Genomic DNA, 27,617 nt, shown 5'->3' on the forward strand with positions numbered 1-27,617 from the left:
GGGTTGATGGGCACGGCTACTAGTAGACAGTTGTCCCAGTAGTGGAGGACTACTAGCAGACGCTAACTGTTTTCTCGGGTATCGTGAGCTCCCGGTTAAGATGAGTGAGTTCCCAGCTTCAACGTTGGCAACATTGCGAGGTGTTCCCGGACGCGTGTTGGCACTTTTGTGGTGAACTTGGGTTTCGCGCTGGTCGTGTACCGGTCCACCTCGATCGACGAGCAAAGCCCCAAAGTCATTTTCTTGTTCCCGAGCATCGAGCCATCGCTTCACACCCTCGGCTCCAACACAAGCTGTGTGACTTTTCCGCCACCCGCCACGCTTTCATGTGCGAATCTGATACTATTCGTGTAATTTCCTCACCATTCGTGTCCATCTCCCCAACTTCTCGTAAGGCTTCAAAACGAGCGCCGCAGCCACCAGCCATGTCATCTGAGTGTGAGAGGGCCTTCAGCCAAGCCAAGCTTGTCATTGGCACGCAACGACATTCCTTGGGTGTCGATACCGTCAATATCCTCATGTATCTGAAGAGCCGGGGCTTGTTTTGAGGGCGTTGGCTGGATTTAGCGCTCTTTTCTGGCCCGGGAGTCAATTCGGGGCCAAATTCGGCCAGATTTTCGTGTTTTTTGGTGGTGCGGCAAGTTCCGTCAAACAAGGTCAAATAAAGCCAACTCAACTCAAATAGGCTCGCCCTGTCACGGCACTGGGCACATGACGGGATTGATTCTATTGGCTGCATCATATTTAGAGTGTGGTCCATGCGCGCGCCAACCACGTGCCCCGCACCACCACCGCGATAGCTTCTTTCTTTTCCTTCCTTAGCTTTAAATCCACATTCGTTATTGCATTCAATCTTTGACTTCCTATGCGGGCCGTCACACCGTCCCTGCAGTCCGCCGAACCAAAAACGAGGGACGAATTGAAGAGCCACCTTATGACGGGAGATCAGATTGACTTGGCAGTGCGTAATAAAGGAGGTGGTGTGCTTGTGTTGCGCACAAAGCAGTCAAAGAATAGGTGTGGTCCATTTTTCTCCTGTTGCAGAAAGAAGTATGCAGGCCCTTTCTTTCCTCCCGGAAAAATGCTCCTTTCCAACGTGTAGGAGCTAGGCCTTTATAGGCGTAGATCGTCGCGTGTAAACACGTAGCCTAATTGGGCCTAGTTATGTGACAGCTTGCGAGGATGCGGGCTTCAAGGTAGAATTGTAAGAGAAGGTAGGTACGCCTGATCAAGGTGGTCACAATGCAGGCAAGAAGGTAGGGGAGCAATGACTTGTATTGGTGTAAGACTTCAACCTGGCCCTCGCAAAGGAAGATGGGCGAGGGCCATTGTTTATATACCTGCTCAGGGGTTCGGCCCGGGCATCAGTCTGCGGTCGTGGCGCTACGGCATAGCGTATGCCAGCTGGCATTGTTCTAGCCAGTTGGTGACAAGTGGTGGGCGCGCACCCTGTGCGCGCAGTTGGTGTTTGGGGTGTCCTTTTCCTTACAATGCGGGCTTCAAGGTAGCCGGCTGCGAGGGCGAGAGCGGCACGTCTCGTTCCTCTCCATAGTCTAGAATAGAGTTTGGCCCTGTCCTTACCTACCATAATTGACACTGACACTCTTCACATGCAGGTACACTCTCCACATTCTTCACATGCAGGTGCACTCTCCACATACATGCAGGTACACTCTCCACATGCTGGCCCATGCAGGGCGCTACACTCTTCACATGCAAGGCGCTACACCCTTCACATCACGGTCTACCTCCGGGCCCAACTTCCTCTAGGACTTTCTTTCCCTTAGCCACTCTCGCACCACCCTTCCATCGCTACAGTTGCCGTAAGTCAATCTCCATCTCCAGTTCTAATTAGCAGCGACCCTGAAACCTATCCTATAGGCATTACTCGTAGCACCTATCCCTCAAACCACCGTAAGTCAATCTCCATCGCCAGATCTAGTTAGCAGCGACCTTAATACCTATCCTAGAAGAATTCCTCGCACTACCCATCTCTCAAGCTACCGTAAGTCAATCTCCATCTCTAGCTTCAGTTAGCGGCGACCCTAACACCTGTCCTATAGGAATCACTCCACTACCACCAACATGAGCGCAGCGACCCCCACTACGGGCGGTGCCGGGCTCCTATCAGAATGCATGACAGTACTTGATAGCGTGATTATAAACTACAACAATATAACAACATATATCGGCCTGAGGGAAGATATAATCCGAACGTATCGGACAACGCAGAGGGAGGCTAGCGACGTGGCGAACCGTAGCCTCGACATGATGAAGCGGAGGGCTGCAGACGCGCAACGCGCCGAGTCGGGCGCCTTCGACAGCTTGTGCCGCGACACGACCGCGCTCGCCCGCGGGGACCAGAGTTCCGCAGACCTCGAGCGCACTCGGGCGAGCCTCGCCGAGCTCGTGCGCGTCCATAGGGGCGGCGGCGAGGTTATTGCGCGTGTTGTTATGAGGGTCTGGGCGGAGACGGTAGCTGCCCACGCGGAGCTGCAGATGCAAGGTATGCAAATCCTATTACGCCAAGGGATCTACGTCTTTGCTAATTGTTCATCAAGGTCCTAGCGATGAGGAGGAGTGACGGGTGTTGGTGGGGTAGGGGAGCATGAGGGGATGATGTTTAATCTAGGGCTGTGACTATTGAGCCGTGGCTACGGTTGAGGGAATGCCGACGTAATGAACTGAGTGGCCATTGTTGTTTTTGGTGGATTTTTGTTCTTGGCGCTGCAATCTTTTAGGGTTTTTGGATCGAGGTAGAAGCTCGCTAGAAATTACTGGGAATTGGGCAAAAGGACCCCCAAAATAAGGGTTTTTTCCCGATAACTAACGTGTCCTCTTTCCCCTCTGCCCGCCTTCCGTGTCCAAGTCCGAGAATTTAATTATATCGACATGCTCCGAGCAGATGTTTAAATCACAAACTCGAACTCAACTTCAAAGCAATGCAACAACACAGATACGTTGTTTTGTGTAACGACTTGCTAGCAAATAAAAACCAAAAACGAACTGTCAGAAAGAGTACCTAAATGGGGCATGGTGCAGGGCAGGGCCTGCACAGGCCACTGTAATTAAACCACCTTTTCCACGAGGTCAACACGGGATCCCGACCTGTAGGCGCGACCTTTTCTTCTACGCGTATCAATCAACACACAACACACATAGTGCGAATACCCTCATTCTTGACTGTTTTGCACGCTTTTTGGCTTCTCAGACTAACCGAGCAACAAAGTAGCGGGTAAAAAAATTTTCGGCATACATACGCAAAAAAAAATAGTTTAATAACGGGTAGAAAAAAATGCAGGGCGCGGGGAAACAGGTGTGTTGCTCTGGCCAATGTTTTTGGTCCGCCGACGCCGCAACCAGTCCCGCCGACGCCCCTCATCCGCCTCACCACAAGGCCGGGGCTCGACCAGGCTGCGCGAGTGAGCGAGCGTCTTTACCGAACCACAAGACCTCACCACGAAGCTGGGGCTCGTCATCTTCGACCTGGCCAGGGCCAGACAGTCCACGGCAAGGCAGCCGCGCAATGCAGCCGCAAACCAACGTCGGCGCTGGCCATGTCGACGGCCATGTCGATGGCCATGTCGATGGCCATGTCGACGGCCATGCCAGCCAGTTGCTGGACTCGCAGTTCCAGGATCGCACCGGACAGCGGTTTAGTAGTAACCACGCCCTAGGGGCGCATGTGGCGGGCTGTTCGGTTAGGCTTAAGGTAGGTAGTTCCAGGAGCCCGTCTTGGACATGAGCTAATACTAGACTAGCCGGCAATTGACGCTATCATATCATGGTTGTTGGTGCTTGACGTAGTGCTTGACTCGCGATTCCAGGACCGAACTAGTCTCGACCGGCGCCCAGCTGATGATGGACTGGCTGGTAATTAATGCGTGTGATGCCTCGGGCTGTTGTTGTTGGGTCTTGACCAAGTGCCTGTGATGCTTGTGACTATGTGTAAGAAGAGCCCGTCCTCCCTCTCCCCTTCTCCCTTTCCCCAAGGAACCCAGCAGTCTTCTTTCTCAAGCAACAGTCTTGTTCAAGATACAGTCTCCCTCTCTCTCCTCAAGGAATAGTCTAACCCACAGTCCAACTAGTAGTCCAACCTCTGCCCAAGGAATACCAGCAGTCTTCTTCTCAAACAACAGTCTCCCCCTTTCTTCCTCTCTCCGAGGAACACCAACAGTCGTCTTCAAGGTACAGTCTCCCTCTCCCTCCCTCTCAACATCAGCCGACCAACCTCTCTTGGATCAGATATGGAGAACCAGAGCAACGTCCTTACTTACAAGTCGTCCGAGGCCCAGGATGCCCCGACAAGCTCTTCTGCGTCTAGCTCTGGCTCTGGCTCTAGCTCTGGCTCTACATCTGGGTCTACCTCTAGCTCTGCCTCTGGCTCCGCGCTGACCGAGGCTCGGTCGTCGGCCTCGCTAATGCTGGAACTCTCAGAGACAGTGCCCGAACTGTCGAGCGAGCTCGAGCAGACGTAGCGGCAAGAGTACAAGGCGCACCGGCGCGCCCAGGATCTCGGGCTGGCGCGCGCGTACCGGCCGATCCGCGTGCGGCGGGGCCCGCGCCAGCAACAGGAGCCGCAGAAGCAGGCGCAGCAGCTGCCGCAGCACTAGGGAAAGACGAAAACGGGTGCCTAAGAGGCAAGGCGGTGCTTTCGTACTTGTTGTGGGAGGTGGTCGTGCTTGTTGTAGGGGGTCGTGCTTGTTGTAGGGGGTCGTGCTTGTTGTAGGGGGTCGTGCTTGTTGTAGGGGGTCGTGCTTGTTGTAGGGGGTGGTCGTGCTTGTTGTAGGGGGTGGTCGTGCTTGTTGCAAGAGGTGGTCGTGTTATTTGTTACTTGCTTGTACTTACTGCACGAGGCGGCAAGGCAGTGCTTTCGTGCTGCCGCATTCGTCACTTGCACAGGCTGCGGCATTACCTACCCTACCATCTTAATACTACGCTCCTTAATCTTACTTGCCAGGGGCCTCCATTTCAGGGTGAATCGTCAAGCATCGCATCTACAAGCAAGTCGGGTTGGTATAGGACTGGGAATTCACCACCACTACGGGCTAACAAGGTTTGCCAAGAGCTTGTTTGGTCGCGTAGGGCAGGCTGCAAGGCAGGGCAGGGATAGGGGCAGCCCATCTCGATCACATTCTACACCCCGCCTGGCGAAGAAGCTCAACGGGCACCATCTAGACTAGTTGGGAATCCGTAGTAGAGACTTATCCGCCGATCAAAGTCTGGTCGACACTTATTGCCGACCAAGGACTGGCCGACACTTATTGCCGCCCAAGGACCGGCCGAGACTTATTGCCGCCCAAGGACCGGCCGGGACTCGCGGTTAGACGAAACCATAACCGAACTAGTCTTGAGCTAATCATTGCCGGCCCGGCCTGGCTCGATTCCACGCCGGCATTCCACGCCGGCATTCCACGCCGGCCTCGGACCAGACCTTGACCGGCGAACAAATCTCGACCAGCGCTCAACGCCAACCACGCCTCGTACGGCGTACACAAAGCCCGTCCGGTCGCTGCCTCAGGTCGCCAGCCGCCCAGACTCTTCTCCTAACACGGCTCCTGCACCAGCTCCTCCAGTTGCTCCAGCTGCGTCGCGATCGCATCCCATGCCGGCACTTCTGTCCTGGAGCTCTTGGACCTTTTGCCTTGGCTCCTCAATCCTCTTCTCGCACACGCGCCCCGTCTCCCTGCTCGCCATCTCCGAGGTACCGATACCCACACATCAGACATGGAGGACTCTATCAAGGACGTCGACTTTGGCCTGGACCTGGGTGGCTTCGTGCTGTCCATGATCATCCAATCTCTAGTCTTCCTCCTGTTGTGGAGGGAGCTGCGCGCCGTGTCGCTGTTGCCCCCCCTCGATCAAGACCAGATTTCCACACCCAAGCTCCTCCAAGGCGTGCTTGCCTACTCGGGCTTCGTCATGATCTGTCTCGGCACTTGCATGATTGTCTTCTTCGTGGCCTGGGAAAGCATTCCGCACCCTCTCTATACGCACCTGTCCTTGGCCGTCTTGGAGCTCGTGTCGGTCCTCTCCGTCCAGCTGGCTATAGTACGTGTTCTCTTCAAAGTCGCGGCTTCGCTGCTTCCCCGGCTCTCGGCTTCCCTGCCTGTCGGCTAATACGTGCACGGCAGGGAAAGGTCTGGATCATGTTCTGCATCCTCACCGCCCGCAAGGTCCTGCAGATCCCCATCTACTCCATCATCGTCGCGTGCGGGCTCCTCTACGCCAGCCACATCGCCGTCGGCGTCATGCTCCTGACCGAGCCCTTCGCCGAGATCTGGTTCGGCCGCAGGCGGCTCTACGAGGCCATGCTGTGGTCCTCGAGCGCCTTCATCTACCTCGCCGCCGCCGCCGCCACCGCCTGGCTCTGCTACTGGAAGCTCAGGTCCCGGCCCACGCACGACCAGAAGCGGAGGCTCGGCTCCCTGACCCTCGTCCAGCTGACCCTGTTACTGGCAACCGTCGTGGCTACGGCGCTGCAGGCGCAATATTTCGTGCAGTACGCGCTCTGCGTCGTCTCGCTGGGCCTGAACTCTGGGCTGCGACTGTTGTGGGCACACAGAGACAAGAACAAGCTATCAACATCGCGCGCCATTGAATTCGTCAGTCTATCAGAGCGTCACAGTCTATCGGGGCGTCACGGTCTATCAGGGCGTCACGGTCCATCAGGGCGTTACAGTCCATCAGGACGTCACGGGCCATGAGCTATACATGAGCGGGGCGACCATGATTTAGCCACGGCGGGAGGTGGAGGTGGAGGACGGGAAGGAGTCAGCCATTCATTTCGTACTTGTTACCTGGTTGCATTGTATGTATGGCTTGGAATGCAGTGCTTTCGCTCCATCATTAGCCACCCGTGATGCTCCTTCCCAGTCAAGGCAACGGAAAGGATTAGACGTCTTCCCGGAACATGGGTGGAAGCTGAAAAGCCATCGAGGAGACGTTGAAGGAGGCTCAGACCAAGACAAAGAAGCCAAACAAGACGAAGCAGAAAAAGGTGGCCCTCCCGACAAAGACGAAGACGGCCAAGATGAAGAAGACAGAGAAGAGCAAGAAGCAAACACCTACCCTGTTTCGAACGACCTCGAACTCCTGATTCACCGGGCAGCCAAATATCAGAATTCCATTAACGGGCAGCCAGATTTCAGAATTCCATTAGCGGGCATCTAACAGCCCTCATGCAAAGAGGCAAGATGCAATTCGACCAAAGGACCCTATAACCCCCCCCCCCCCCCCCCCCAGCCCCAGTGGCTGAGCCAAGCCTTGTTTTGGGGGGAGGGGGGCGTATGTGGCGGGCTGCTGGGTCTTGACGCGCTGCTCGACTCGCGGTTCCAGGCCGCCCGTCTCGACAGGCGAACAAGTATGACTGGCAACTGACGCACATGTCCGAGGCCGCGTTTCTTCAAGGCATGCCCATCAGTCACTACACCCAAGTGGTCCCCGAAAAGGTCGCCGCTGAGAAGGTCATGGGAGGGAATGAGGAGGTGGTGACAGCGGAGGGACAGGGCACGATTCCGCCCGAAACTCGAGAGGGACTGTCAAAGACTCGGTATTGGTTACAAAAACGAAGGAACAGGAGGAGGCAATCGTGAAGCGGAGCCACAGCTGCGTCATTAGCTGTCCTTTGCCAGGCAAAGTGTAATTTGGTCTGGGCTTCCTGCGTCTCTCAGGACGCTATTTCGCTAGTCCACTAGGCTGCAGGCCTCCACGGAACCGTCGGCTCTGAAAAAAGGGAAAAAGGGGCGTCCTGGAGGGCACTCTTGGAGGGGCAAACATGATCCTGGAGGAAACTCTAGACTTTCACCGCACACCTGTCATACGGGCGTCGGCGTAGGAAGCTTTCGCCTGCGTGCAGCGTCCAATTGGGGCGCAGTAGTCAGGCTGAGGCAATCTGCACAGGCGTACAGAGCGTCGCGGGGGGGAAGTTGACGTAAGATAAAGAGTGCGTCTCCTCCGACTGTTAAAACGTCCCCAAATACTATGATCGACTACACATAACCCTAACCCTGGCCACATACCCAGCCCGCCAGTACATCCAACATTCTGCTGCGCAGTAATTTACCATTTTTTACCACAACGCAACCGAACCTTACGTTTCCACTGCAACCGACCTTCTATAACCACCAAAAAACATCGTTGGCACTGCATTCAATCGATGCATCGGTATGGCTTCATTTCTTCATTGTTTACTTCGTCGCGTAGTACTAACTAGCGATAGAAATGGCCGCCCTTGAAGATCTGAGCGATCTTAGCGACTTTGGTGATCTCAGCGATGCGCCCGATCCGGCGCCGCCGGTACCACCACCCCTCTCGAACCCACCTGCCGGCCATAAGCTTTTGATCACGAAATCTGACAGCCTCGATGATCTTATCGACGATTTGAACGAATGGACCGCTTCTACGAGCTTCAATACGTTCAAAATACGAGCCTCCAACTACGCCAAGGACTTCGGCGCAACCAGGGTCGATTTTGGCTGTCAACGTGGAAGAATCCAACAATCCAGGGCAACAGTGAACAAAACCACCACCGATCACAGAGGCTGCGTTTGGCAGGGCGTAGCCAAAGCCCTCGTTTCTAACGATAGGAAATAGACCTTTGAGCTTCATCCCGAGCATACAGAGCATACAAATCATCCACCGAGCGACTGGGACTTCAACCTTCTAAGGTCCAAAGTCATCTTCGGTCCTGAGCATAAAGCAGCCATCGCCGAATACATCGACCGCCCAGCTGTCCTCAATAGGGAGGTTGCTAAAGACTTGCGTAGGGCCTTTCCGGACCTTATTTTCACACGCGGCCAGCTACGAAAATGCCGTTTTCGTCTTTGAAAGCTTGCCCTGAAAGGATATACACCATTCCAGGCCACGATGAAGTTGCTTGATGATGCCGGCATATACTACAAAGTTCGTTGGTCTACCGACAACCCTGACAAGCCACGCGGACTTTTTTGGGCCCCTAAGTGGTGTGAGGAGCAGTGGAAACGCTTCCCTTGGGTCCAGTTGTACGATAACACGTACAAAACGAACAACAAGGGCCTGGCTCTCTTCCAGGTAGTTGTCAAGAACAACCTAGGCAAGTCAGTCAGTTGTGCCTTCGGTTTGATCGATAACGAACGTGACGACGGCTTCAACTGGGTGATGGACCGGGTCAACGAGCATCGTGAAAGAATTGGCGCTCAACCCCCGAAGGTCACAATTACCGATTTCGAGACCGCGATGAGGAATGCAGTTGCCCGTGTTTACCCTGACGCTCACCCTCAACTCTGTATTTTCCACATCAACAAGAATGTGGTCCTTCAGTTCAAGAAGAAATGGAATATAGCCGCTATAAAGGAGGTTGCCCGGGCTCGGGCACAGGCACAGGGACAAGGCAGGCAACAGGGAGAGGAGAATAACAAAGACGACGACGATGAAGATAACGACGATGAAGATAACGACGATGAAGATGAGGAAGAAAACTAGGTTGTTCACCGTACAAGAAGAGTACGGATGGCCAGCAGCCGCGCCTGGGCGCCCTACCAACCGAGGTGCCCTATACAAAGGCAGGAATGTATCTCCTCCGGGAGCATATCATGTACTCTACAACCCTCGACGACTTCAACCAGGCATGGGAGATGATGAAAGCCGTATTTTCCGCCCAAACGGCTATACTGAAGTATCTTGAGGATACATATATGCCACTTCGAAGTCAGTGGGCGACTTACTACACCAATAAGGTACAAAACTTCGGCCAGCAGTCCACATCGCCAGTCAAGTCAGTCAACAAGCTCTTCAAGTCATACGTTATTAGCGGTTCTAGTTCAATTGATCAGACGGTTCAACAGAGCTTGAATATGGTGGAGGGCATGAAGGAAGCCTGTAATGAAGAGACTCGTAACCAACAAAACCGCATTCGCTTCGATTACCTAGGAAAGCAGTGGCTAGGCGAGGCTCCTTACAACGTATGTTATGAAGCCCTCGATCGTGTTGTTCAACAGTACCAAAAGATGCAGCTGGCACTGGAAGACCGCCCGCGACCCCTTGAGCCTTGCACTGGCAGTACTCGGGTGCAGTATGGCATTCCTTGCTCTCACGAGCTTCTTGAACGTCACAGGGCAGGTACTCTGAAGCTTCAGAAGGTTGATTTCCATCCATATTAGTACCTGGAAAGGTCATTACTTGATGAAGACGAGTACCTGCGGTACCTTGACTTTGACAGGGTTGAGCACCTTCGGGGCAGGTCTCGCAACACGACGGTGTTCGCAGCCGAGCCGAACGCTCCGCGGGTCCCGACCACTCAGCCGGGCAGGCAGTCCGGGCTTATGCCTTCCATTCGGCGGAATCCCTCAGTGGGAGGGCGCCACCCTTGACGATGACGACGACGATGTTGACGACGACGACGTTGACGAGCTTAGCCAGCCGCCTCCCCGCCGTACCGTCAACAACCTTGACTCGGCTCGCTGTGGCACCCGGGGTTCAGGGAGCAGGGGAGGCCGGGGCGGCACAACAACATCACGAGCTTCACGTGGCCCTGCAGCCTCTGCAGTGGCTGAAGGTCGTATTGTACGGCCTACACGAAGTGAAAGGGTCCCGCAGCCGACTGCCCGGGCCTTAGAAGGCATGGATCAGTAAGGCTGTCAGTTGCATGCAGTTGTGAGTAGTGTAAGCAGGCCTGTAGTCTTTTATTGCATTTTTGGCCCTATTACGTAAGCGAATTCAACGAAGTCAGCTTCGCATTTTACTGGAGATTTGAACGATTTGAGCGAATGTACGGTCCTGAGCTTCAATTACCGCATTTGGAAGTGTGTTGACGTTGGCGACGGCGGCGAGGTGCAATTGCGGTACAATTGCGTTGCCAGCGCTTGGAGCCGGGAAGCCAGCGAATGTGGTAATTTTGACTGTAAAATGTGGTATTTTCATGGGCGGTGAGCTGTAACGCTTGGGCGCCTATGTACCTACAGTATGGAGACGTTTTAACAGTCGGAGGAGACGCACTCTTGTCGCACACTCTCTTGCTTCCTTCGTTTTCGCCTTTGCGCTTTTCTTTCCGCCGCATCTTACCCTCTGCGTGATCCTAATCTTCGCCTGTTGACGGCGAATGGAATAAAGTAGACGCATTGCATGTTGGCGCAGGCACAGGGCTGGGAGCCATGTCGTATACAGGCCCGCGGCCACGCTCGGCGCTGCCACACTTGTGAGCTTCTGCGGCCGTTCTTTTTTTTGGCGTCCGCTGCGGGGTCTGGAACCGGGAAAGCTTTCAGCAGGTGTCAGAAGTGTGGGCGCAGGCTTGGAGCCCGCCAATTGGAACATGAGTCAGCTGCGGGGCTGGTCCGTGCGTGGGTGCTGTAATTCGCGCCTTATTAGGCCTCGCTGCTGCGCTCATACCGACTCACTTTCCTTCTTGTCCAACTCTCCCCGAACTTAACACGTCCAGACGCGTCCACGGGCAGACCACCACTACCATCTAAACAGTTGCGACTACCCCACCCCGAACCTCGAGAACCCGGAACCGACCGCTAGTCTGCTCGACTCACGACGACCATGGACCATGGCCGCCGTCGCGGTAGACAGTTGGGGACCCGAGGCCAAGTGATTGAGGAGGAGAGGAAAAAAGACGGGAAAAAAAGCGGGAAAAAAACAAGCAAGCGTCGGGTCACCCTGGGTCAAACCGCCAAGGGCCGGGGCTCTGGAGGGGCCTTGGAACAACACGTGTGCAGAGAAAATCCCGAGGCGGGAAAAGAGACGAGGTCAAAGTGCAAAACGAATTGTGCACTTTTCGCCCGGCGTCCAGGAGAGGTTAGTAAATCCGCCGCCACCTTACACATCGTACAGCTCAAACAGAGGCTCGACGCGACTAGTGAAGCCCCTGCGATCTCAGTTTCTCTCCCTGTCGGGCCGGGCAGCTTGGTCAACACGGAGGCCGATGCGGTGGGGTACCTAGACAAAGTCTTCCGGCACATTGGCGAGAAGGCGGGAGGGAGACCTGAAGTTACAGCCGAGAGCCAAAAGAGCGCCAAGCGCGTTAAGCGGGAGGGACGTCCACCCTTGTCTCACAGCCTCGTCTAGCACCGGCTGCTAGAGCAACTGGTTGAGATTCCCGTCCACGGCTGGGGCCTCGCCAGGACGTCTCCTCGGTGGCGTCCCCGCCAGCAGCTGCGGCCGTCCCTCTCGAACGACAAGGGCGGCCGGAAGGCGGCTCACGTCGGTGCCCACGATGCCACCAAGACCATCTACAGCTGGAAGTCGATTCGAGGCTGATCAGGACAAGCCGAGGGGCGCCCGGCCAGCGCCCAAGACGGCAGAGGAACAGCATCCTCGAGGACGGACGAGCATCGACTTGGGCTCAGCATCGACTTGGGCTTAGCGTCGTGCCCTGCTCCTATTCCATACCCTCCTCTAATTGCTGTCCCGGTCGCTGCGGGTTCCCAGTCGCGGGAAAGTTTCGGCCCGGGCGAGGCCGCTCGTGGCGGCCTTGTCGGCTGTCCTCTCTCTTGTCTTTTCACTCGTTAGGAAGAGTCAAAAATAATTTTAAAAAAAATCAAAAAAATCAAAAAATCGGCCCATGTCTCTTGCCTGGAACGCGCCTTTGACGGCCAACTCCATCCGTGCCGTCTTATTCCAGAACTCGCCCGGTTCGTCGTCAAGGCGCAGGTAGCGCGCGGTCAAACCCGTCCAAGTCGAGATCCTGCCACGGGGCGGCGCGGCTCATGTGCGGCTCAATGGGTTCTCGGCCAGTGTGTTGCACACAATGTGCCTTTGCAAGAGATGTCTCGTTATGGGGAGAACCTTCTCCTATATTCTTGCTTCCAGCCGGTTCTCGAGCGTGCGACACTCTTCCATCGACATACGAGGCCCTTCTTGCTAGGTTCTTGCTAGGAATTGATGTCCTCCCTCAAGAGGCGGTTCGTTGGTCTGCAGTCGACGGCCAATCCTTGCGTGGGAGCCTGGCGGCTTGCAGGATTTCTTGTGCGCGACCGGCCAACATCCCCCCAACTGCTTGCGAACGACAGATCTTAGCTTCCGCGCGCTAGGCAATACTCGCGAGGAAGTCGGGCGCTTCTCCCGTCGGCTGTTCCCCTCGAGAAAGCGGCTCTCCCGCGGCGCGGCCCCTTGACCCTTTTCGAGCCTCCGACCCGCCCGCCCGACGCTTCCGGCCGCCCAGACAGTTGTCGGCGCTTTCTACACGTCTTTCTGGCAATACCTACGTCATGACTGGCTGCAACGAGCCTATCTATGTGCTCGCGTACGGCCATGTCGATTTTGGGGTGGTGGTCTTTGTTCCTGCTTCTTTGGAGTCTGTATTCTGGAATTATACATACTTTAACTCTCCCAGGGTGGAAGTCACCACTTGACAATTTTTCCACACACAGCTGTACCATCGCCACCCATTCGCGTCAAGGACATTCGGTACGTGCAGCACCCGTCCGGGTGGCCGAGTGACAAGTTGTTGCATGTCCTGGGTGTCGGAAGAGCCGCAAATTGCGACGAGGTTCAATCTCAGGATACTGAGGGAGGGCATGGAGGGAAGACACGTCCTGGAAGGGAGAGAGCAAGGGTGATGGGTCATATGTGCATGCCCCTCGTCCCCCCGGCCTCCATCCACGGATTTGACTTGGCTCATCATTCCAATCCTCTTCGTGAATTGGAGGGGGCCTGCATTCTTCGTGATGCATTTCATCATAGGCACATGGTTCCATGCCTACCGAGCCGCCTTATAGTCATTGGGCCCATCCTTGTACGTAATTTTATCGCTAGGACGGAACAGTCATACGACCGGCTCTGGGAGCGGGTCGCATGTTATCGTGTTGTACGCATACGCCCGGCTCAGTGGATAGCTACTTGCGCGGCCGACTTGCGCACACAATCAATGGCGGCGGATTTCTCCCTGTTTTCTTGGCAAAACACCCAAGTCGTCAGCTCGCCAACTCGCCCCCTGTCAGCCTGTCTATTATCTACCAGGTGGATTTGTTTCTTCGTCGATTCCCTCTTTCTCTTCCGTTGCCGTCCTCTCTATTTCCACCAATAATTGAGACTCTCGCAGCAAGTAACTAGCCCCTCGGTGTCCCTCCGTATCCCTACCGTAAGTCTTTGCTAACGGGCAACACATAGACTTTGGGAGACAGTCAATCTAGAGTCACCATCTCCGTCCCCAGTGCTGGGGGTGGGGAGCTTGAGCTGCTCAATGACACCGTGATTTACTGCACGGCCGCGAGGTTCAACCTAAGTGGACTCCAGAGTCTTGCATTGAGGAAGCAGGGACTGCGTCCGTCGTTCCTCGGGCTTATCCAGTCTTGCAAGTATGACGGCTAGCCAACATATTGCTTCGCTCATATAGGGTCAAACATTCCCACATCCACCATACTCAGGTCGGCTCGCTACGCCTAGCCAATGCGCCCACCAGCTCCAGCCTGCACGCGCAATACCTCTCCCTCATTGTCTGATGCCGGAGCGCCTTGAAGCGCAGCGCATCCATGCAGCAAGAGATGTTGGCAGGAGACACGAATTTGTTGTTTGATCTTTTTATTACGTGGCAAATCATATTGATGATTCTCTTCATATTCGGTTAGTCCAACCATATAATCGCCGCCTTTGAAGTGTTAGTTCTGATCTGTTATTTCTGGCTAGGCATGCATCTGGCGAGAACCGTCGTCTTCGCTAGTGGTGGGCATGTGAAAAAAAAAATTGGATCGCCGCGAACTACACTAAGGGCCAATCTCTCTAGCTGCTGGCAATTCGGCATTTGTCATTTTGTTGTTTGGCTTTTCCTATCATGAGTTTGCGGCCTAGACGCTAGACGGAGCCAGATATCAAGAGGGAACAGAAACACCAAACACCCTGTACCACTGCCTCTGCTTCAGCAGTCGGCTTTTCCCATCATTAGTATGCGGCTTGGACGCTGGATGGAGCCAGATATCAAGGAGAAACACAAACACAAAATACCCTGTAGCTTGGGCTGAGATCTTTTTTGCTTTGCTATAACCGCGAAATCCATCCTTTATTGGAGCATGTTTGTTTTCATCGTGAACAAACCAGGTTCGCTTGTTTGCCGGGCTTGTGACTAGCAGGCCAACAACTCCGTTCACCAAGAACCAGACCTGCGTGGGTGGTTTGAGTCACAGCTATTGCTGTTCTTCGTGTATATAAGGCTCCCACCAGCTCCTCCGATGGTTGAATTAGCCAGCCAGACAATCTTGACACGCTCCCACTTTCGTGACGATATCCTGACCAGCTAGGCCTCCACATTCTAGGTATATTTTCCTACCGACAATTCATCAACCTCATCCATCGACGGCAGAGTGATACGCTGGCTAACTCTCGAAGACAAACATTCGCACCGACACAGTGCCTCGATCACAAATCCTCTCTTTTCCATCATGGACGCCGAGCAAGAGCAGAAATACAAGCAAGAGGGGGGTGGCCAGGGCACAGTTCGCTGGTCGGCAGGACAAGGAAAGTGGTCATCATCCCACACAAAGAAGGACGGCTCCCAGACACATATAACGTCAACGAGGCCTGCCCCTCCTCCTCCTCCAGGCAAGAAGGAGCCGAAGGACAAGGAAGCCCAGACGAGCTCGTGAAGCTAGTAATCCAAGTTGAAACCTGATATGCGGGGAGTCAGATAGGCACGGTGGTATGTTCAAGGGTGGATGAGCTTAGTATTACCGAGTAATTAACAAGCTACTATTGCATACGTGTTAGACTTGTGAGGTCTCACTAGGGGCCTCGATTGAAGGGAGAAAGTGAAAAGAGAAATGTGCGTGGAAAGCGAACTTTCAGTCTACACTGCTATAGCGCAATGGGGTTCGAAAACATATCCTTGTCTACTAGGACTACCTGACGGACTGATTTGCTCCTACACTCTGCCTTCACCCTGTGGCCGACTATGAGGCCTCGTGGTCCTAGATTGCTCATTCCCCAAATCTTCGAGCTCATAATTACGACCACGGCTTTTTTTCAGGCGCCTCCGGGAGTTTCCGTCATGGCTGTGGCTGTCGCCAAAGCAACTGGCCCGGTGGGTGAGACAGCCTCGGGAGCTGAGGAGCCTGCGAGGCCTAGAAGACGTTCCCCGATAAGGCAGTTAATAACCTGCTTTGGACGTGATTCTTGTTGGCGACTCATAGGGTGTAAGAAAACGAACGATTTATGACCGACCGCCCACCAAACTATAACACTCCACATTACGCCGCCGTTGCGAGGCTCTATATACCAAGCTAGATCGGGGAAGAAGAAGTGTCCAAAGAACTCATTATAAATAGAGGTATGTACCGGCCTAGATATCGGTGTATATGGAGCCTAATCGTGTGAAGCAACTCAGTCCCAAGCCTCCAGACGACAGTTGATGAGCAACCTGGCTGAGAGGGCAGTCCTGTGGAAACAAGCCCGTCTCGGTATTGCAACACCGCATATTGCTGTGACTCATGGAGTCATGGGGTTTGATCCGATATTTAGGGGGCGCTGTGGAACGTAACGCGTCAGTTTCTCTCAGACCAGGTTGCCTGCAGGGGCAATGGACCCTCACTCACGTCAGAATGTCCCGATGGATTGCGGTGGTGTGGTTCGGTCTCCTATTTCCTATTTCATGTATATCCGGGCCGCTGATAGCATGGAAGGAGTTGTCTATCGGTAGGGCGCTGGGTTGCGCCGGCGAATCGACACCAACTAGCCAGTCTCTATCCCGCCTCAAACGCAACCAAGAAGTTGATTAAGGGTTAGTCCAACGCGGCGGTGAATCAACGTCAACTTACTCGGCCTCTTTCCCATCTCGAGCACAACCAACAAGTTGATCAACATGCAATCCAGCCCGACAACATCCAGTTACTCGCCCGGTACAACAATGCCCCTGCAAGGTGCAGAAACGCGATGGCCGCACATCTTGACCTGTCATATCGTCTTTCGCACTGGCATGGCCCGACACAAGGCAGCTGGCCAGCACCAGCACCAGCACAAGCACCAGAACCAGCACCAGCACCAGCACCAGCACACAAGCCAGTGACCGCCATGGATGGCAATCCTGATGGTGCTTTCGGTAAATATAGTTAAGCGCGTGGTCCACAACCAAGCACATTTCCGTTGAGCTCGTGTGGGATTGTCCAAAATACACCTAACCGCGGCCAATACACTCTCGCACCCCTCCGCTTCCGCCTCTCCCAGAAAAAAGGATACCCAAGGCCCCTAAACAAGAGGCGATACCCACTCCAAGGCTTTCACCTGCCAATCAAGGCTTTTTTAGAAGAATAGAACTCTGTTTTAGGGATAAAGTCCTAGTTAGCCATCCCTCACGGGCGTCTCGTCCTTCATCCCGCACTTGTACCTGGCATGTGTATGTAGGTGCCATATTCTAAGACTTGGCTGATTCACTGTCCTCATGGGCATTGCTTTAGGTGCCCTCCGACTTGTTATCTACACGTAGTCTGGGCGTGATACACGATATCGCACGGGCGGTTTGACGTTAGGTCGTCTTTGCGCAACCTCGGGATGTTTGGTACTTGATGCCAGTCAGGATAAAGGAATTTTCAAGAACACCGGAACACTCCACTCTTTGCACAGTTTGAACGAGCACGCCTCTTTCATGCCTCTCCAGCGCGGTTTGTGTGCGACGCACAGCGAAGTACCACACACAGCCTGTCTATCATACAAGGCTCTTTAGTAACCCATTCAGAGCCGTCATGGAAACTATTTATATGAAAGAACATGTTCAACACGTAACTACCGCCAAGTCTGGCGTTTGCTTGTTCGCCCATTGTGGAAACTACCAGGTCCTATAGAAGGTCAATAGAATTCTAGTTAATACTCGGGTAGAGGGCAGGAAAGTCTCGGGGGTAAGAAGGACTGCAGCGGCTAGATCCCTAACATGTGTGGATTGCATCATATACCCTCTCTTGTTGTGTTGGGGGCAATATGGCAGTTTTGAGTCCTCGACGCGGTCGGCTCTCTACGTGGTAATTTCATCTCAAGTCGTTGCTTTGGCTACTAGCCTCAGCATGTCGTGAAACGCGTGGAAATCGCTCTCGTCCCCAATTTCGATGCCATCACAGCTGCGATGACAGATGCACAACAGAAGGACAGTCCAACAAATTTGCTGATACCCTGGCCTCCTGAACTTCTAATCACCTATCGGCGTTCCGGGCGGGGGCCGGCCCCACAGCTTCGGCAACACTGCTGTCTTTGCCATCTCCTTATCGGATGCTGGGTAATGGGCTTGGGTACGCTGCACGGTGCGCTGGCGCAGATTCTGGCGATATCGAGGACTGGTCGATTAATGCGTCGGAAAGATGGGCTACCTGATAATCGGTGGGAAGAGGGAGGAATACTTCGGGCTGGAGGGTTCAAGAGGGGCTCATTGAGGAGATATCTGGTGGGAAAGCTGACCCGGTCCTTTAGCTGTTGAGGACCGTATGGTGCGGACGCTATCTGGGCTCCAGCTTGTCCGACGCGCTGCGGACTTGATGTCCACGCCGCCTTCGCAAGGCGCGAGGTGCAGGGCACGCCAGAGTGATTGAGCATCCCCCTCGTATCCTTCGAGCAAAGGCTGCAAGCAGATCGGCATGCGAACGTGGTAGGCACGGTTCAGCATGCAGGACGGGAATCCGTCGAGAGTGACCCGGCTCAACAGTCACGAGTCAGCAAATTCGGATGGAGGAGTGCGTCCTGGACTGTCAATGGACGACGAGGGAAGACGCACTGCCTGACGAATGGGAGGGTAAAATTATTGAAGAAGGGGCTGAGGAGTATTTGGTTGCTTGGAAAAACAGCTTCATACCTAAAGAATATGACAGTGCAGCGATGTTTCAGGCCTGGGAGGGAAAGAGGGCAAAGATTCTAGCGGGGAAGGGAAGAGAGTAGTGGGTAGTGAAGAGAAGCGGCCAGCAATCGAAGGTCGTGTGGAGAAAAGAGGTCGAGGCCGACCGCGCGACAAACATCTCATTAGCTAAAGACGAAATCCAGACGTTCTCTATTCCTCATCGGCCTCAGCTTAATAATTATTGGTGTCGTCTGGTGACACTACAAGGGTGGTTGAACGGTTGGAGAATGCGGGCAAGAGGCCTCGGGGGCTGGAGGAGGGACTGGGCAGGCTGCCTTCAGCTCCTGCCTGAGGGCCGGCCATGGATGCCTACAGAATTACCGCTAGGCCGAGGCAACTCGGTTATAAAAAAAGCTTAAAAATATATTCCACCGCGAGGCGGGTAACTCGGCCGTAGAAAAAACCAGAAACATACTTTTTCCAATAACTGAAGAAAATCAGGCCACTTAGCCTTTGGGACTTGATTTTGGAAGCGTATGGAATCACTAGATGTGTGCGAATTGTTGTGTACATATAGGGAGCTTCCCTCCCACCTTTTTCACGCACTTCTCTTCTTCTATACATGTAACAAATTAACTAGACCTTCAACCAACATGGACAAACAAAAACGGCGCGACATGGTCTTGAAAGAGGTCCAGACAGCGACAGTTATCGACATCCCAGACGATGACGAAACGCCAGCGAGCCAAGGTGGGATCAAGAGGGCGGATCCGTCGAGGCCAGCGGGACTCGGTGCAACATGTATGAACAGCAACGACGAGGCCGGCTCTTCCAAACGCCAGCTCCCAAACACCAACTGCAACGAGGCCGAATATCCCAAGCCCCAATATATCACCGGCAAATCGTGGAGAATTCCAAAGTTAACGGCAACACAATTTGCTACGCTCGACGATATACTTACTGATGCACTCATCGATCGCGTCGGCTTCTGGACCAGAATCCGCAAGAACCTCCCTTACGACCCACCGGGGGGGCTTGAAGCAGCCGAAATTACAGAGGTCATCTAGACATGCATCATCGCCGAGTCCGACGTGTCCACTGCCGAGACAGGACTGATGTCGGTAGATGGGATCCAGAAATCCTATCAGAAGCTCGAAGCTCTCACACAAAAGAATTTCAGGGATCATCTACGCCGCTATCTGGACATGTATCTCGCTGACTGTCCTTTCGAAGTTAACAGCACCAATCGCTATGATCTCGGCCGCGAAGACGCCAGCATCACTGCACGGTGCCGCATGCTGCGTGGTAGTGCCGTCGCGTACCTTAATGGCTCTCGGGTGGACATATCACGCGAGGAAGAGGGCTTCCTGACGAGCCACGGGAAGGACTTCAGCATCGTTTTCAGCAGCCGCAGGAACCGTAATTGCGTGTTCCTCGGGCCTGCGCGGTTCGTAAACCATGATTGCGACGCCAACGCGGTGCTGGTGCCCGAAGGAGGAGGAATTCAGGTCACTACGACGGCAGATATCGAGGCTAGCGAGGAGATCACAGTCTAGTATGGGCCAGACTACTTTAGCAAGGGCAATTCTGAATGCCTTTGCGCAACGTGCGAAAAGCAGGGGGTTAACGGATGGGCCAGGGATGGGCGCCAGCCAGGCGACTACGAGGCGGCAGCGCTGTCATGCGATGTATGTCGCAAGCCCTTCGTTCGGCCGGGCAAGCCCGAGTGTCCTCGCTGCACACGCCACCGCGAGTTGTATGGGCATACGTGGCCTGCGAGGGAAGAATGAGAACCAGGATGGGTGCGAGGCTAACAGCCCATCTAACAGGTTGTTGTCCAAGACGAATCGAAGTTTTCTATTCGTTAGCTTGAGCTTGGTGATTATGAGAAGAACACCCGTCCGAGGACCAAATTCTGCCCAGTTTTGGGAATCTTGTCTGTCCTCCCCTAAAGGGGCTTGAGTTAGCCATGCCTCTACATTCATAAAACTCCCCGAGCAGTCCTGCTCTTCATCACGGCTCGGAAGGAAGCGGTCGGAGGCCGGCTCGGCGGCGCCTAGTTCTACAACGCCTAGCGACCAGAAACCGGGAGAGGAGAAGGGCGCACCATATTGAGACCCACGCTACAAGACCCTTCTCGCAACCAAGGGTAGTTTCATGGACAAGTCCGACCTGGGCGTCACGAATACGAGCAAAAAACTTTGCCATACTCTCCTGGGAAAGAAGCAGACTATTCCTCGGGATTCCCTTTTCCGCGACGATATCTTCGAGTCGACCTGCCGAGTGATGGAAGACAAGAATGAGGCCATAGTCATCCGGGATATTATCCGGGATATTACACCGCTGATCGTTCCCTCCGCGGAAATTCTCGCCACAACGGCGCCACGAAACTCAACTGCTTGATTGAGAGCGTCAATAAAGGCTGGAACAACTCCATTCCCCTGACCGGAACACGTCCACAGCCCGACTACTCGGTGGGATTCAGGCGTGAGGCCTTTACAGAGGATCGACTTAGCAAGCTCTCGCCATTTATTGGCGACTGGATTTCCGGCGACTGGATTTCCGGCGACCTATCCTTCCTCATGGCCACGTACCTCATGTACTTCCCCTTCCTCACTTGCGAGGTGAAATACGGCGCCGCAGCGCTGGACACCGCCGACCGCCAGAACGCCCACAGCATGACGATTGCGGCCAGGGCCGTCATTGAGCTCTTTGAAGGTGAGGCATCTTAGTCCTCGGAATGCTTCGGATTATTATTCCAAACAACTCTCTTCGGTCAAATAGGAGTACAAAGAGTGTTTGTTGATCCATTTAACAACCGAAACACAGGCGAGCTCGATAGACACTACCCACAACCACGCCTCTGTCCACCCTCAAGATGTCGACGGGACCGTTGCGTCTACTGTTGAGGACAAGGCTAGAGAAGATGGCAAGCCATCAACGCTGCCCGTCTCGGAGGTCTCTACCGGCTATATTCGCCGCCTTGTGACCGCCGCCGCCTCCGAGCATCTCGGCAATAAGGTCATCTCTGCCGTCGTCACCGTCCCGACCAACTTCACAGACAAGCAAAAGGCCGCCTTGGTTGCTGCTGCCAACGCCGCAGATCTCGAGGTTCTGCAGCTCATTAGCGAGCCCGTCGCTGCGGTACTGGCTCATGATGCGCGCCCCGAGGCCGAGATCAAGGACAAGATCGTGGTGGCTGCGGAGCTGGGCGGCACCCGGTCCGACGTTGCCGTCGTCGCCAGCCGCGGTGGCCTGTATACGACCCTTGCGACAGCGCCACGACTACGGCAAACTCGATTTTGGTGTGCAAATCAACGGCATCCTGATTTGGGTCCACCTCGAGGCCCAGCTGTGGCGAGTATAACAGTTGTTTGCTGTTGACATCAGTTGCATTCTTTGGATCCGGACCTCCAGCCCAGTTCGCAACTTGGAAGGCCGGTAGACAAGCAGTTGGCGCCTAGAGGTAAGCCCTTCCAGGATCTTGCTGACACGCTGGAACAGGGGGCTGAGGGGGTTGACGACTTGATCGAAGATCCTATCGGGTCGACCGGATCTTTCTCCTTCACATGGCTTGTGGCATCTGCTCTTGTTGTCGTCCGAGATGAAGCTTCGCGTGAAAAGGCTGCACTTTGCCGGAGCCGAAGACTGATATATCGCCGTAGAAGGAGGGGTCGAGTGAACTATTCTCGACGGCAAGAGGTTGAATGTGTCGTATCGACGTCGTTGGCGTGGTGAGGTTCCTGTCGACAACAGGCTGCGCTGGGCGGACAATTAAAAGCCCGACTGTCGACACCGGGCCAGAGTGAGAGCTGTAAACAGGAGGGGGCTATGTCAGAGAAAATAGACGGAAAGGCACCGATTACAAGCAGGCTGCAGAGCGGAGCGAGCCAGGCTTGCCGCCCGACTGGACACTGCAGCCGAGAAGCGTCGGGATTTCCTGGAACATACACACACACACATATATATACATACCAAGACATGATCCTGTCCTTTTACTCACGATTATGAACAGGGACGTCCAGGGGCGGGCCAATACCCTGGATATGGACCTGGCCCCTGAGAGAGGAGCCAACACTCGCGCATTGTCTGCACTTTTGCATGCTTTCCCTCTCCCGGTAGAAAGGACAAAGTGCGCGCAAAGCAGGCCCCAGTCCTTAGGCGAACTCCTTGCGCCGCGTGAGCCCCTGTTCCCTTCGTGAGCCCCTGCTCCCTCTGCGTGAGCCCCTGCTCCCTCCGCGTGAGCCCCTGCTCCCTCCGCGTGAGCCCCCGCTCCCTCCGCGTCTTGATGTCGCCCTCTGCCAGCCACCTGCTCGCCTTGATGAGCTGTACGACGTTGATGAACTGCTTCGGCAGCATGATGGGGAAGCTGATAGAGGCAATGATCCACGGCACGGTCGAGTCCTGAACGGCGGGTGGAGCTGGTTAGCCTGATGGATCAAGTCAACGCGAGGGGGGAACACACCATCTTGTTCACGCGGGCCAGCTCGAGGGCGCCGGACAATGGCTTGAGGGGTTTGCAAGCGAGAGACACACGACCAAGATATTCTCGGGGGTATCGCACTGAGGAACCGGTTAGAGGATGCCAGTGACGGCGTCGGTTAGAAGTTGGGAGGCCAGAAAAGTCGGTACTCGAAAGACAGTGAGCGTGTGTGCTACCGTCTGTCTCTGCTGCTTCGGGCTGCTTCGGGCTGCTTCGATTCCAGTCCCTGGACCCCGAGTCGCGCGCCCCTTGGCCTTGATGATGCTCCTTAATTTTGCTCCAAGCCACCAGCGCCTCTGGACTAGAAAGAATGAGAAAAATAAACGTCCCGACTGTTGCACGCGGGTCAAGCTCGACCTCCTGGCAAAATGGCTGCCATTTTGGCATGGCGCAGGGGTGGATTCGGCGCGGTTTGCATCATGACTCGGCGCAGGTTGACTGGAGGGACATGCTGCGTGCTGGCAAACTAGTCGCCTTTTCGCGCAGTTGCAGTCAGTCGCTACGCCGGCACATCTTGACTGGCAAGGATGCTGTAAGCTAGTTAGCTAAAAAGTACATTGAAATCCCTCCCAAGCCACTAGCCCAGCCGAATCCCTTGTTTGCCTGGTAAAAAACAAATGTAAAGGCTCAACTACGCTTGGCGCCCGGACCCCCCACCTCCAAACTTGGCCAAATTTTTTGATGGCCAACCCGCTCAGCTTCAGATGCATCCCAGCGCCGTGCCACTCCTGGCTCCCAAGAACCTGCCCGAGCTGGTCCGGACAGCTTTCAACAGGGCGTGCGCCAGCGGGGACGCCAACTTTTACCCGGGCGATAAATCACCAGACATAAACATCGGCCAGCCGCATTCAATCCCGACCGCACGTTCGTTCGCTTCCATTACGCTACTCATCCGACACGCCTTTATCGCACTTGCTGCGCTTTTGCAGTAATGGCAATTCAGGAAAATGAGGAATCCTCGTGGGCCAAGGGTCTTGCAGCCGTCTCGAATTCGCTGGTCCGCATCGATATCTTCCAAATCCAAATCTAGCCCGTGGTCTTATCACTCCTCCGTAGGTTAAGGTAGGTGGTCGGTAGGTGGGGACCGCTGTTGGCCAGCCGCTAACGTCATCGTCCGCCTGTAGCACACGGTTACGACGGCATACCACGACCCCACGTACGACTTTGTCATGCGAAGCATTCGCACCAAGGACAACGACGTCCCTGAGGGTCTGCCGGAGCCGGAGCGTGGCGCAGAGACGTGATGGCCTGAGGCACTCGGACACAGCCACGAATTTCCTGATGAGGAAACTTAGGCTCGTGAGGGCCAGGAGATCTGGAAGGGATCTGGAAGAAGATGACTTCACGAAGCCAGTGGTTGTGAGTGTCAACATGCCGTAGCTTCGTCTGTAGCTTGGCCATGTCTTTGTTGACGAGCCCAATAGTCTGCATCTTGTCACACCATACTTGTAGGACCAGGTCGTCGAGCTTGACGCCTAGCTCACCAAGTAACCGGCTCAGGAAAAGACCCTCCTTCACGACCTGGGCAACGTATGTGCAAACGGTCACTTCATTTTCGACTCGCGCGAAGACGGGAAGAGTGGCCATATGCTGTGGACCCAATGCTCTTGACCGACCGTCTCAGGGCGCATGACCACAAAAAAAAACCCCCCCCGTTGCATTCATTATTTTGGTGATAGCAGTATCCTTGGTGGAGCAATTTCTTTGCCTCGCAGCCACTATATTTTAAATGGCTACCGCTTCTTCCAAGCGCGACACCTTTACGATACCTACCCTCTGACCTGCCCTCCCTCCCCCAGCATTGACTCTTCCTATTACATCGACGAACAAACGGCGATTGTCAATTACGGGCCCCGAAGTCTCCCGTATCGTATCGAGGATGAAGCATGGGGCATTATCCGGGCTTGCCTCGAGTCGTTTTCGCAAACATGGACGACTCGATACATCTTTTCCATCTGTATCACATAGATGTGTCACATATTGTCAACATAGAGCCTCTTGAAAGGCACGGTCGAACCGATAGGGAACCATTCTCCCCCCAGACCTATGTGCTCTCTGTCTAACAAATAGACGGCTCGGCACAGCTGCCAGGACGAAGCCCTATAAACTCGCCGGCAGCAAGCTACTGGTGCTCATTATAGTACTTCCAGAACGTCACCGTCCTCCAGCGTCTCCAGGCCTTACGAGATGGGTTGCAAGGGGGTCGGCGGCAAAGCATGAAGCTTCACGCGCTCTGTTCTGCGTCACGCGCTCTGTTCTGCGACTAGAGTGACCGAGACGAAGCGTAGACGGGCAGCTTGCTAAACCCTTCGGCCCTCTCTCTGCTGCTCTTCCAAATCTGCTTCTCCGGGTATCCCTCGCCAACCACCGCATCTTACGCTAACTACATGGGGATCGACGGCAGCTGAACCAAACAACATTGACGACGATTCCGCATACTGGAGCATGACATCTGGGCCGTGTGTTCGAGGGGAGTCGGGCGATACGTCATACTAGGGTGCGTTCGAGTGCGGCGTCTCAAGGCACGCGACAAACAAGTGACGAGACTGAAGGGAGATGTACGGACGCTGCTGGCAGCGAAGCGGAGCGGTAAGCACTTGTGTAGTACCGTATCTCGAAATGTATTCAAAGCCAAAAACTGGCCACAATACCTCCGGGGCTCAACATGCCGAAGCAGTGTCTCGCGTCTTTCAACTTCACGGCCCCCTGGTGAGGCCACCTCTTCGTTGGGAAAAGCCCTTCATTCTTCTCCCTGTGCAAGAGAACTCTATGGTAGCCTTCAATGAGCTGCGGCACTAGAACATGGCCAAGACGGCCGAGCCCAGAACCAGGCCTTCATCAATGCTGAACTAGACGCCAGAATACGCCAGGAAACGAGGTAAGGTACAGCCGCTTGCAAACCCGCCTTCACCCTCAGACACTGCAAATAAATCCCGAGCGCGCGTACCAGAGATGCACTCTCGGCAACGACACAGTTCCCACGCAGCCCGCCCACACTTTGTGCTTGTCCTCGACTCTCTCAGCCCCATTTTCCCTCAAGGCGATGCGGTATGATGCTTAGGCGTTAGACCAACTCTCCCCTTCCTCCAATATCGTGCCGCCTATAATTCCCGGTTAGCGGCTGCCACTGTATCCCATGACCACGCCAGCCTTACACATCCTTAGATGGTGCGCCTGAGTGAGTAGGATTGCACGATGGGCTGACTCGAGGCCGCCAAACCGTTCAGCGGGGTCGAGATCTGGCGCAGTTGCACCAGACACTCGTGGTTCTCGGGAATACGCGCGTGCAGCTGGGACTTGTCCCCTTGGTATGTTGACGCAGGGGTGCCGGCCCGGCATTCGCCCGCTTCCACCGAATCGACGAGTCGGTGGCGGGCCCAGACGACAGCGAGGCCGATAGTCCAAGGCCGGACGCGGTCGGCCTCCTGACTGTTCCACCTGGCCGAAACGAAGGTCTGGTCTTGCTCCAAGGTAGACGTGGAGCTGACAACCACGCACGCCTGAGGCACGTCGGTGCCGTTCTTGTCTACTAGAAACCAGAATATACCCGAGCCGTCCGGGCAAACTCTCGGCTTGAGGTAAACTCTTGCGCCTGCCCTGCGCGCGATGGTCACAGTGCCTTGTGTTGGATTGGCTATTGTCAGATGGACAAGGGTTGCATGTGGAATAGAGCTCATCCCAGCTGAGCTCTGGTGTGGTCATCCGAGGTGAAAAGAGGCTCAGGGGAGCTGAAATGAAGTGGCCAGTTCAGCTGGTGTGGCTACTTTTGCCACCACCATTGCCACCACTTACAACTATAATAGAGGCCCTCTGGCAGGACCAAAAAGAACAAGGAGGAGACATCAATCAAGAAAGTTGAAGTGCTGAATCCAACACCTTGCCTGCCTGGCAGGTCCACAGCCAAATAGCCGATACCGACCTGCGAGAACTCGCAAACACGGTCGCGCTGCTTGGGGTATGGAGGCGGAATCTTCATATCGGTATTCCAACCCCAGAAGACTCTATCCCACAGGCCCTTGCGAGTAGCATCGCCAGGGACGTCGCGCGTCATGTTGAGGCGGCCGAGTTTGACAATCAAGTCATCGCATCGTCTCGTTTGGTCATGCGTGAGCTGGTCAAAGCAGGAGAGCTGGACATTGAGACCGGCATGGTAGTCTGGGTCGAAAGTGGTGATGAAGGACATGTTTAAGTTGCGCGGAATGGATGAAGCGGGAAGAGGGAAGCGCGTTCTGCAGTGGGAAGCGCGCTCGGCGAGGAGAAGACGGAGAGGTGTTAGGTAATGCGCCCCCTTCATCGGCACCCCGACGGCTCCTTCCATCTTGTCGCCTAGATGTAAGCCGCTTTGAACCTTAAAGGCCCTTAATTACGCTCGCTCGCTTCCTGCCTGTAATTGAGTTCGCACGGCCCCGCACA

General features: G+C 54.7%; 10 protein-coding genes across 10 annotated transcripts; 7 read left to right on the forward strand and 3 right to left on the reverse strand.

Moving 5' to 3' along the window:
* Positions 1–1,242: 1,242 nt before the first annotated feature.
* On the forward strand, positions 1,243–1,490 carry B0T26DRAFT_731093 (uncharacterized protein; the record flags this gene model as incomplete). The annotated part of the gene is made up of 1 exon (XM_060443036.1): positions 1,243–1,490. A coding segment is annotated over exon 1 (223 nt), but the record flags the coding sequence as incomplete, so codon positions are not given.
* B0T26DRAFT_681057 (uncharacterized protein) lies at positions 1,491–2,584 on the forward strand (the record flags this gene model as incomplete). Its single annotated transcript, XM_060440598.1, has 7 exons — positions 1,491–1,504; positions 1,617–1,644; positions 1,788–1,823; positions 1,882–1,914; positions 1,971–2,005; positions 2,064–2,506; positions 2,562–2,584. The coding sequence occupies 7 exons, from the start codon at positions 1,491–1,493 to the stop codon at positions 2,582–2,584; spliced, it is 612 nt and encodes a 203-aa protein (XP_060290232.1).
* An 803-nt stretch (positions 2,585–3,387) lies between these two features.
* Positions 3,388–3,607, reverse strand: B0T26DRAFT_756935 (uncharacterized protein; the record flags this gene model as incomplete). Its single annotated transcript, XM_060446183.1, has 2 exons — positions 3,388–3,486; positions 3,545–3,607. 2 exons carry the CDS (start codon positions 3,605–3,607, stop codon positions 3,388–3,390), a joined length of 162 nt encoding a protein of 53 aa, XP_060290233.1.
* Positions 3,608–5,727: 2,120 nt separating this feature from the next.
* On the forward strand, positions 5,728–7,099 carry B0T26DRAFT_681059 (uncharacterized protein; the record flags this gene model as incomplete). The annotated part of the gene is made up of 4 exons (XM_060440599.1): positions 5,728–6,051; positions 6,135–6,605; positions 6,739–6,811; positions 6,933–7,099. 4 exons carry the CDS (start codon positions 5,728–5,730, stop codon positions 7,097–7,099), a joined length of 1,035 nt encoding a protein of 344 aa, XP_060290234.1.
* Positions 7,100–11,129: 4,030 nt separating this feature from the next.
* On the forward strand, positions 11,130–12,237 carry B0T26DRAFT_681060 (uncharacterized protein; the record flags this gene model as incomplete). Its single annotated transcript, XM_060440600.1, has 5 exons — positions 11,130–11,173; positions 11,452–11,568; positions 11,697–11,775; positions 11,812–12,016; positions 12,059–12,237. The coding sequence occupies 5 exons, from the start codon at positions 11,130–11,132 to the stop codon at positions 12,235–12,237; spliced, it is 624 nt and encodes a 207-aa protein (XP_060290235.1).
* Positions 12,238–19,730: 7,493 nt separating this feature from the next.
* On the forward strand, positions 19,731–20,352 carry B0T26DRAFT_792835 (uncharacterized protein). The gene has a single exon (XM_060446874.1). The coding sequence runs from the start codon at positions 19,837–19,839 to the stop codon at positions 20,275–20,277; it is 441 nt and encodes a 146-aa protein (XP_060290236.1). The 5' UTR covers positions 19,731–19,836; the 3' UTR covers positions 20,278–20,352.
* A 161-nt stretch (positions 20,353–20,513) lies between these two features.
* B0T26DRAFT_876376 (Hsp70 protein-domain-containing protein) lies at positions 20,514–22,250 on the forward strand (the record flags this gene model as incomplete). Its single annotated transcript, XM_060448107.1, has 4 exons — positions 20,514–21,070; positions 21,184–21,439; positions 21,600–21,978; positions 22,226–22,250. Exons 1-4 carry the CDS (start codon positions 20,879–20,881, stop codon positions 22,248–22,250), a joined length of 852 nt encoding a protein of 283 aa, XP_060290237.1. The 5' UTR covers positions 20,514–20,878.
* A 333-nt stretch (positions 22,251–22,583) lies between these two features.
* On the reverse strand, positions 22,584–23,591 carry B0T26DRAFT_756942 (uncharacterized protein; the record flags this gene model as incomplete). The annotated part of the gene is made up of 4 exons (XM_060446184.1): positions 22,584–22,661; positions 22,889–23,125; positions 23,187–23,284; positions 23,381–23,591. 4 exons carry the CDS (start codon positions 23,589–23,591, stop codon positions 22,584–22,586), a joined length of 624 nt encoding a protein of 207 aa, XP_060290238.1.
* On the forward strand, positions 23,573–24,448 carry B0T26DRAFT_681062 (uncharacterized protein; the record flags this gene model as incomplete). The annotated part of the gene is made up of 6 exons (XM_060440601.1): positions 23,573–23,637; positions 23,697–23,736; positions 23,903–24,068; positions 24,134–24,201; positions 24,261–24,266; positions 24,329–24,448. The coding sequence occupies 6 exons, from the start codon at positions 23,573–23,575 to the stop codon at positions 24,446–24,448; spliced, it is 465 nt and encodes a 154-aa protein (XP_060290239.1).
* Positions 24,449–26,365: 1,917 nt separating this feature from the next.
* B0T26DRAFT_681063 (uncharacterized protein) lies at positions 26,366–27,387 on the reverse strand (the record flags this gene model as incomplete). Its single annotated transcript, XM_060440602.1, has 2 exons — positions 26,366–26,733; positions 26,997–27,387. The coding sequence occupies 2 exons, from the start codon at positions 27,385–27,387 to the stop codon at positions 26,366–26,368; spliced, it is 759 nt and encodes a 252-aa protein (XP_060290240.1).
* Positions 27,388–27,617: the final 230 nt, after the last annotated feature.

This window comes from Lasiosphaeria miniovina (genome assembly GCF_030549165.1).
Source record: "Lasiosphaeria miniovina strain SMH2392-1A chromosome Unknown B0T26scaffold_8, whole genome shotgun sequence".
In the NCBI taxonomy this organism is placed as follows: Eukaryota; Fungi; Ascomycota; class Sordariomycetes; order Sordariales; family Lasiosphaeriaceae; genus Lasiosphaeria; species Lasiosphaeria miniovina.